Source organism: Nestor notabilis, unplaced genomic scaffold (genome assembly GCF_000696875.1).
Source record: "Nestor notabilis isolate BGI_N333 unplaced genomic scaffold, ASM69687v1 scaffold30701, whole genome shotgun sequence".
Lineage (NCBI taxonomy): Eukaryota > Metazoa > Chordata > Aves > Psittaciformes > Psittacidae > Nestor > Nestor notabilis.
In genome coordinates, this window is record NW_009913924.1 from 1 (window position 1) to 9,337 (window position 9,337).

Sequence of the window (9,337 nt, forward strand, 5' to 3'; positions counted from 1 at the left end):
CTGGATGAGCTTGAAGGGCTTTTCCAACTTGGTTCTATGGGTGTTGAGCTGAAGACCGTCCGCAGAGGGTGGTAGGTTGGTTGGGGTCTGTACCGTGGGGGGTCCGTGCTCAGCAGCCTCCCGTGTTCTTAAGAGCTTGGAGGACTCTGGTAACCCAATGGGGCGCAGAAAACGGGGTTCATTGGGGAATACAGAGGTTGTGGTGGCTGGAGGGGGAACAGGCTGGGGAAGGGGAGGCAGGGGGAGGTGTGTGAGGGGGAATCTTGAGTATTCATGGGAATGGTTCTAAACAGGGGAAGTTCAGGATGGATCTAAGGCAGAAGCTCTTCCCTGTGAGGGTGGTGAGGTGCTGGCACAGGGTGCCCAGAGAAGCTGTGGCTGCCCCATCCCTGGCAGTGTTCAAGGCCACGTTGGACCCAGGGGCTTGGAGCAACCTGCTCTAGTGGAAGGTGTCCCTGCCCGTGGCAGGGGTTGGAGCTGGAGGAGCTTTAAAGTCCCTTCAACCCAGACCATTCCGTGATTCTATGAATGGGCATAAGGGGTTTTAACAGTCGGGGTTGAGCAGAGCTTAGAGCTGTGTGTGGACTGAAAGAAAACAACCCAAAGAGCAGCACCCCCAAGCTCAACAAGTGAGTGTTTCAGTGCTAAACACGACAACATGTGAGGAAAGCAGGAATAGTGCCAGGGGGGTTTAGTAGCTTCTGCTGTGCCTTTGGGAGTGTGGGATCCTTTTGGCTGCTGGTGGTTTAGTGTGTGGTGTTCTGGGATCTTCCTTGGGCTCTGGTTTGGATCTCTACGCTGTGGTGTAAGGGCAGAGTAATTGAGACCTGTCTAAAGGACCACCAGAGTCTGGGCACTTAGGGCCTTGTTTCCAGGCTCTGAGCTCCAGCAGCAGCAGAGGGAAGCGGGAAGGAGGGGAAGCTGGAAGCTCATGTTGAGGATTAGGAGGAGGAGAAGCTTTATTAGGGAAGAATCCTTAAGAAACAGGAGGTTCTGGGGTGTGAAACCAGGCTGGTCAAAGCGATTCCTGGTGCTCAGTTGGGAGCAGGCATCCAAGTGGTCCTCCCAGCCTTAGTGGTGAGTGGAGGCTGTAGGATGTCATAAGGGGCTCCTCACGTTCCTCACGGGGATCAGTGCACCCTGAGGTGGGGCTGTGATCGAGACACCAAACCCCTTCCCCTGTCTCTGCCCGAGGAAAGCTCCAACATCCATCTTCTGCCTCCAGCTCCATCATGGCCTGAGCAGCAGATGTGAGTGAGGTCTGGGCTCATTCCTGATCCCCTTCCATGGGATTTCGGTGGTCCCGGGGGAGCTGGAGTCTGGCTGGAATGGTCTGGATTCATCCCTGGCTGTAGGTGTTTGGAGTTGTTGGTGATCTGGAGGGAAAATGTACGTTTAGGAGCTGTCATCGTGTCAAACACAACCTCGTAACTGCCTTGTGGACCCGTGTTCCGTTCCCACCACCAAAGCACCTCAGGAGAGATGTTTCTGAAGCTCGGGGCTTTGGGGAGGGCATTCCAGGGAGAAGTGCTCGAGCTTCCCAACCATTCGTTGGTGTCCTTGCAAGCCGGAGTGAAGCATGGTGGTTTCTCCAGCCCCAGAGCCTGCAACCTGGGGCCCTTTGAACCCAGGAGAGGGGGTTGTGTGAGCCCACAGCCTTTGTTTTGTTCCAAAGCAGAGCACCCTCCTGCCCCCTCCTTTGGGTGCCATCCAGGGTGGCAGTTAAACTAAAGCAGGGTCATTTGAGATCAAAGTTGCTGCTGCAAACAGCAGTTAACAATGGAGGGAAGAGAGGTTTTGTTGCTTCCCCAAGGACCGCAAAGTGCATTTACCTTGCCCTCTGTGGAAGGCGGCTTTCCAGGTTTATAGCAGCTCTGTCCAAGCTGCAGGAGGAAATTCCAGCTGCTGTGCTCTTAATGCTGTTCATTTTAAGCCTTTGTCAAGCTTTTTATTCCCCTTTCTTTTTTCTCTTGTAGATTATAGCACCTATAGCCAAGCTGCAGCTCAGCAGGGGTGAGTAGCATTCCAGTCTTCTCTCTGCTTGGAAATGATGGGCTGTAAGCATGTAATAATTGCAGTTTAGGCTTAACTCGGGTGTGTTTGGCAATCCTTTAGCACTTAGATTCATAAGATTTCAGCAGAAGCCAGTGGGATACATGAAAATCACCTTGTGATGCATTTGCATGGCTCAGAAATGATGTGTCTCAATTGATTTTACAGCTACAGCGCGTACGCACCTCAGCCAGCTCAAGGCTACGCACAGAGCACCCAGGTAACGCACGGGAGGGCTTTGTAAGGGCTCTGAGCCATCATTCTGCCTGTAGCCTCCATGGAAATAGCAGCACCTCTCAGGAACCTGAGTTGTCTTGTAGCTTCCCACAGTGCTTCCTTAAAGTGAAAGCACCCTCAGCATCAGTCTTAGCGGTCCCCTCTGTGTTCACACCGCCTAAGGGGGTTGTGAAGGGGATGAGAAAAGCCTCATTCTCAGCATGTGTGTGACACCACTGTGTTGGTGGGTGTTTACTCAGTGCTGTAGGAGAGAAAAACCCTACAGAAAAGGGGGAAATACCATTTGGGACATGGCAGGAGGAAGAGGAACAGGCTTTCCTGCAGGTATTGTTGCTAAGAGTATTAATGCTCAGCTGGGCTGCAGAGTGAGGGTGATCTGTAAAAGATGAATTAAACCAGGCTTATGTTTAATCTTTAGAGTCCAAGTGACTAAAAGCATGTTTGGATGCACACCCCAAGTATGTTTTCTGTTTGAAGTGAAAATCCTGCTGCCCAAGAGCACATCTGTGTTCTAAACCCACCCCACTGTTGGCGTTGGACTGTCACTGAGCAGGAGCTACCCTCAGGGCCTGTTCAGGCTGCCTGTACCTGCCTGCCTGCACTCACAACCTGTGAGGGTGCTGCTTGTTCCCACAGGGTGGAAAGCCCTGTGCCAATAATACCTGTGTTAGGGCAGGAGGAAAGGTTTAGTCTGGACATTTGGGTCAGCTTAAACAAAGCTGACACTTAACTTTCAAGTGACTATTTTGAGGCAGAACCGTTGCTACCTCTTGGAGGTTACACAGGCCAAGTGCAGCAGAGTGGCAAATGCAAGAGCAGAAGGTTTCAACTCCATCCTCTAGTGGGAGACTAAACTTAACTCAGCTCAGCTGTAGACAAATCCTATGGGAGGTTCCCAGTGTTTCCTGCCTCTGGGTGACATGAGCTTCCACAGGCAGTGACATGCTCCATCCGATCAGTGCTTTCTACTCTCGAGTTGAGGGAGGCTGCCTGGAGTAACACAGGCTTTGATCCCAAAGCCTTTCGGTTTCAGGCTCTTACAGGAGTCGGGAAATCCCTTCGGGAATCTGGGTGTTAAGGCTGTCTTTCTGTCACTTCTTGAGCTAGAACTGGAGTTTTACCCCAAACCAAACTGCTGGCAGCACGAAGCTGTTGGAAGTTGGCTGGTCCATGGCACAGGGCTGAGGTAGCTCTGGAGCTGCTAAAACTGCAGCACCAGCTGTGTTAATCCAGTACAGATCCAATGGGATCACTGTGGCTGAAGCCATCCTTTAGAGATGGTCCAGACCTGAAAGGAGCTCCAGAAGTGATCCTCACTGAGTGCAAAGGCACCGGGATGGGAGCAGTGGTCAGAGGGATGGTTTGTGATGGCAAGTCCTGGGATGCTGCCGCTGATTCCATCCTTGGGTCCCTACACAAACTCCTGTTTTCCAAACTATCAGCTGGTGGACATGAACAACATTCAGAACAACCTCACTGAGACCTTAAAGAGGTTCCTTCTAGTGAACACTGAAGGAGTTTGACACTGAGGTGACTTGTTTTACTTCCTCCAGTTCTGCCCCCTGAGTAGTCCCGCTCACATGCTTCATTTTAGCCTTGGGTGGTGCCTGATGGGTGCCCAGGCAGTTAGGAGGAACTGGGTGCTCTCATGCTTTAGATAGAGCAGAGATGTGATGGGACAATAGCAGAGGCTGCCCCTCTGGTCCTGGCCTTGAGGAGCTGCCTTTGCAACCTCATTGACCAAGCTTTTTCTCAGTCACCTTGGCTCTGGTCGCTGTCAGTACCTCAGGTAACACAGATCCCCAGTTCTGGCTGTATCTCTGCACCACCAGCGAGCGTCTCGTGTTGAGGAGTTAACTGTGTGTCCTCTCTGGAGCAGACATATGGGCAGCAGAGCTATGGAACCTATGGACAACCCACGGACGTCAGCTACTCCCAGCCCCAGACGACCGCAACATACGGGCAGACGGCCTACGCCACGTCCTACGGGCAGCCCCCCGCCGGTAAGAGCCCTCCCGGGCCTGCAGGGCTGGGCTTCACCCTGCGCGGAGTTGAGCTGAATTGTGCCTTGGGGAACTCCAGCCCAGACCATGCTGTGCTGTAGAAAGTGCTTCCAAGCTCCAGCCTGCCTCAAGCCAAGGGTGCTTTGCAGTGATGTGAAGGTGGGTGGTGCCTGGTTTCTGTTCACGTCAGGTTTTGGGTGCTGGTTCCTGCTGGAACCAAGCTGGCACCAATCCTGGCTGCAGTGCTGGGCTTAGAGCAGAGCAACCACGAGCTGTGCTCCCCTGGAGCGTGGGCTCTTGGGAAGCAGTGTCCTCAGTGCTTGGGTTGATGAGAATCCCATCAGGGGGCATGATGGGGGCCTGTCCTGGTAGTGTAACCCTCTGCTTTCTGCCTTGGGCTTCCCACAGTGGAAGGGACCAGGACAGGTCTGACTGTCCTGCTTACTCTTGCATAGGAAATGCTAGATCATCCTGTGTAAACTTGTGGGGTTAACCCTTTAGTGACACTTGGATTTCCAGTGCAGCCACATGTTGATAGGACAAGGGGGAATGAGTTCAGACTTAAACAGGGGAGAATTAGGGTGGATGTAAGGCAGAAGCTCTTCCCTGTGAGGGTGCTGAGGCGCTGGCACAGGGTGCCCAGAGAAGCTGTGGCTGCCCCATCCCTGGCAGTGTTCAAGGCCAGCTTGGACACAGGGGCTTGGAGCAACCTGCTCTAGTGGAAGGTGTCCCTGCCCGTGGCAGGGGTTGGAGCTGGAGGAGCTTTAAGCTCTCTTCCAACGCAAACCAGGCTGGGATCCGGGGATTCTGTGTTTGTTAATGCACTGTAAGCTGTTCCGAGCTGGAGTTTTGTACATCCGAATTCCTTAATGTCTGGGAGAAACTACTGAGCCACGGCTCAATTCTGGTACATATGGACTGAATATTCAAACTCAGATAGTCCAAACTGAGAAAGAAACCACATTTTCCTGTAAGTAACACTTTGGGCGCTGTTTGCTGCAGATTCAGCCTTTGCCATGAGACATTTTAGTGTCTGTTAGAGCAGGAGCTGTCTTAAATGCTTCCCAAAGCGAGGGAACACTAGGACAGGCAGTGTGATGTCTGGCCACAGGATCCATTGAAGAATGCTTCACAAGGAAAAGGTGGAGAGAAAGTGTTAATTTACAGCCTCTCCAGTACACAGCACTTTGAATATTTAAGGTCTTTACATGGATAAGGAAAATTTCTGGCTGGCAGTTGGGAATGGGACCCAGAACCCTCCAGCCAGCAGCTCTGTGGGTCATCTCCAGGGGATTTTTCCTTTCATTTAAAAGCATATGGACATCAACTGGCAGCAGAAAGGATTTATAGACTTCCAAAATTCCTTTCTTAGGAACGTTTGAGCCTTTTAATCCTTACTCCAGGCTCCAGTCCTGCAGGGCTCCCAGGAGGCTGCACTGGTGCTGCTTTGGCTTGTCCCTTAAGAGTGTATTTGCTAAGCTGGGATTTCCAGGAGGAGAGTCATGGAATCCCAGCCTGGTTTGGGTTGAAGGGACCTTAAAGCTCCTCCATTCCCAACCCTCTGCCGCAGGCAGAGACACCTTCCACTAGAGCAGGTTGCTCCAAGCCCCTGTGTCCAACCTGGCCTTGAACACTGCCAGGGATGGGGCAGCCACAGCTTCTCTGTTGATGTTATTCTCCAGGCTGAGCACCAGGTTGGGTTTATTCCTCCCACCCCTGGAGGAGCCCGAGCTGTGCAAACACTAACAGTGCTCAGAGCCCTCCTCCCTCCCTGGTCTCTGCCTCTCATGCTGAATAAAGCCTGAAGTGTTGCCTGGGGTGCACACCGTGCCCTGGGAGACGTGCCATTTTCCATGTGAATCCCCGTTTATTTCCCCTGGGCATTGCCTTGCTGTGGCAGAGGGATGGTCTTCAAAGCAAAGTGCCTCTTTCTGTCTGAACAGCCTGGTTTTGGGGTAGGATGCTGTTGTGGTCAGGGCAGTTCAAACCACATCCACCCCAGCGCTACCATCCGGCCTTGGGCTCCTGGACTGCCCAAGGGGTGAGTTACCACCCAGCTCATGCTGCTTCCCTCCCCAGGGCTGTAGGAGAAGGTGTCTTGAAGCCACCCCATCCTTTGTGTGGAGAAGAGGGGTTCAGGAGCCTCCAGACACCAACTGAGTTAGGGCATTTATGGGCACCATTGGATCTGTGATTGTGGTTTGCTCTTTCATCACTGTGGTGTATCAGCAGGAATTCCAGGAGTAAAGAGAGAGCTGCTGATCGTGTTGGCTTTCTAACCACGTTGTTTGGGGGCAGAGCATCATTTCAGGTGTTGAAATAGGGACCTCCTTTAAGCAGCATCCCTCCCCAGCCCCTCACTAGCACACAGCCCCTGTGGGTACCTTTAAATGCTGCTTCCATCAGGGAGAAGCCTTCAGAAACTGGAGCCTGTTCATTTCAGAGCGAACCTCTCTCTGAATGCAGCATTTCCAGTTGGTATTCTGTGAGGACCAAGTCCTGGAAGCTTCCCCTCCTCCCAAAGGATTCCTATGCTTTGATAAGGGTTTTCCTTGCGGGCTTGGATACTTGGAGTGGAAATGAGCCACGTAGCTGGAGGTCTGAAGCAGGTTATCCAAGTTCTTCCCTGCAGACTCCCCAACTCTCTTACTGCCTGGTGGAGGGAGGAGAGAGAAGTGTCATGTAAATGCCCCCCTCAAAAACACACCTCTTGAGGGTTTTCATAGTACCCAAACTCAGTGTTGAATGAAGTGGCAGCCCAGCAGGATGTTAAACCACTCACTGCCTGTCCTCTGGTACAAAACCTTCCCTCTGGGCACACTCACACAAAGGGAAAGCTCCATCTCGAGCTGAAGCATTGAAAGTCAGCGTGATTGTTCCAAGTGGTCACAAAAACCTCCTTTGCTTGGTGGGAGAGGTTAGTGCTGCCCATAACAGTGCTGAGAATGGGGTCCAGGCATGGGGGGACCACCCCTAAGGCTCCAGGTTTGGGCAGAGCAGCCCAGGGCAGGGCTGTGGCTCCAGCAGCACTTATGCAGGCTGTACTTATGCAAACAAGATGCTTTTTTAGCCTGTGGTCAGGCTGCAGCTGGTTAAAATAAGGATTCATTTAACTTCTGGTGTCACTGCTCTCTGATGAAATGCTGTGGTGGCTCACAGTGAAGTGTTTGGGCTGTTTCAGTTTGTCTGAGGCTCCAAATCACACATATTCTGTCCTTCTCAGCATCATCCCATTCAGCAACACTCAGAACAGGACTCTGCTTTCAGAGAACCCCTCAGCAGAAAGGAAAACTGACCCTGAAACAGGTTATAGTGGTTCATGCACATTGTTTCCCAGTGGGAGACCAGCTTGATGTGTCCAGGGTGGCAGCCCTGCGGTGTGGAATCCAGCCTGGGGTGTCCAGCAGGAGGCTGGTGCTGTGAGGAGTGTGGTGGCAGCAGGTTTTAGGCTGGTTATTGCAGGTGACAGGAGGGGACAGGTTTGTGTCCCCTTGGAGCCCCCTTTTCCAGGAGCAGCACTTGGGACAGAAAGCTGAAGTTGGGGTTTCTGTAGATGCAAACTTCCTCCTCTCACTTCCCTTCCTGTTCCTGGGGATTCCAGCACCCTTGGGAAGGCTCCTGGGTTTGCAGCAGGACAGTGAGATGCGGAAGTCCTGCGGCACTTCCTGAAGGGACTCTGTATTCCACTGGAACTCCGTTTGCTTTGTAAATGAGGGAGTTGTAGTAGAAGCCACAGCACAATTACCTGAATTGCTGCAGAATTAGAGGAAGAGGCTGGCACTCGTGTCCCATCGTTGTTAAAACTAAGGGGAGAAGCTGCCACCGTACTTGTACCTTAATGTCACGTCAGTAAGACCCAGACACTGAGCTCTTTGGCAGTCGATCTTCTGTATTTGTAGTAAGTCAGCTTTTGCAGAGGATATTTGATGGCCATTTTGCCATCAGTTATTGATTCTGATAATTATGGAGTTGATTTTTCTCATGGAAGTCTCCATTTCATAGTTTGAAAACCCACCTGCATGGTTCTGGACTATCAAAAGCCGTCGTGCTCGTACCAGGTTGACAGGTCAACCTTGTGATAAGCCAAATGAGATTACACAGTGCTGGAAACACTCATTTAAATGGAGCTGCTTTGGGATCTTGGATATTGTAAAATTAGTCTGAAATAAAGGTATGAGCTCAAAGCTTTTTACCTAAACCAAGCAAATCCCAACCAAAGTGAAGGTACATAAACCACTGGGTGATCTTTTTGACCTTTCTCTTCAGTTAAAGCAACTGTAAAGTGTTGTCTTCTGTTTCCAGAGTGAGTGATTTAAAATAAGACTTCCTAAATGCCTCACAGAAGACTTTTCTCAAGCCAGGCTGGTGCTATTTGATGCTTCTGTTTCTCAAAGAAAGCCAAAAGGATGGGACTGTACTTCTTCAACTCTCTTACTTCAGAGCTTGGTAGCCTTCCTGTGTTCAGAAGCCTCAGTGTGCCCTGTGTGTGCTTTATTACAGCGGCCGTGGGCTTCCCTAGCTGTGATCAAACCCCATTTGGATGCTGGTTGAAATACAGCTTCCAGAAACCTCCTGGGAGTGTGGTTTTGGGTGGTGAGGGTGTTGCTGGGGCTGTGGGATGAGGCTTTCCAGGGGAGGAGGGGGTTCTCCAAGGAGAGGTGTGGGTCAGCCCATCGTTTTCAGCTCATCTGTGATGTTCCTGCAGGGGTAAAATCGATGCTGGACCTGAGGTCTGATGAACCCCCAACAGAAGCACAGTGGTTGGAAGGTCACCAGCCTGATGCGAGTGTTGGGCGGTTGTCTGTTGCAGGTTACAGCACCCCGACTGCCCCCCCAGCGTACAGCCAGCCCGTGCAGGGATACGGCACAGCCCCCTATGACACCAACACCGCGACGGTTACCACCACCCAGGCGTCCTACGCAGCACCCTCTGCCTACGGCACCCAGCCCGCGTACCCGGCCTACGGGCAGCAGCCACCAGCAGCTGCTCCCACAAGGTAATACCTATTTTCTCATAGAATTGTGGAATAACAAAACGATTTGGG

The 9,337-nt window shown here is 51.9% G+C and overlaps 1 protein-coding gene across 1 annotated transcript in view; it reads left to right on the plus strand.

Moving 5' to 3' along the window:
• Positions 1-1,976: 1,976 nt before the first annotated feature.
• Positions 1,977-9,337, plus strand: part of EWSR1 (EWS RNA-binding protein 1) — a gene marked incomplete at both ends in the record, with an annotated part of 16,952 nt that continues 9,591 nt past the window's right edge. Inside the window, 5 exons of the mRNA XM_010023416.1 lie at positions 1,977-2,013; positions 2,221-2,272; positions 4,169-4,292; positions 4,701-4,718; positions 9,103-9,289. Of these exons, the coding sequence (XP_010021718.1) occupies positions 1,977-2,013; positions 2,221-2,272; positions 4,169-4,292; positions 4,701-4,718; positions 9,103-9,289 (418 nt within the window). The remainder of the gene's footprint in view (positions 2,014-2,220; positions 2,273-4,168; positions 4,293-4,700; positions 4,719-9,102; positions 9,290-9,337) is intronic.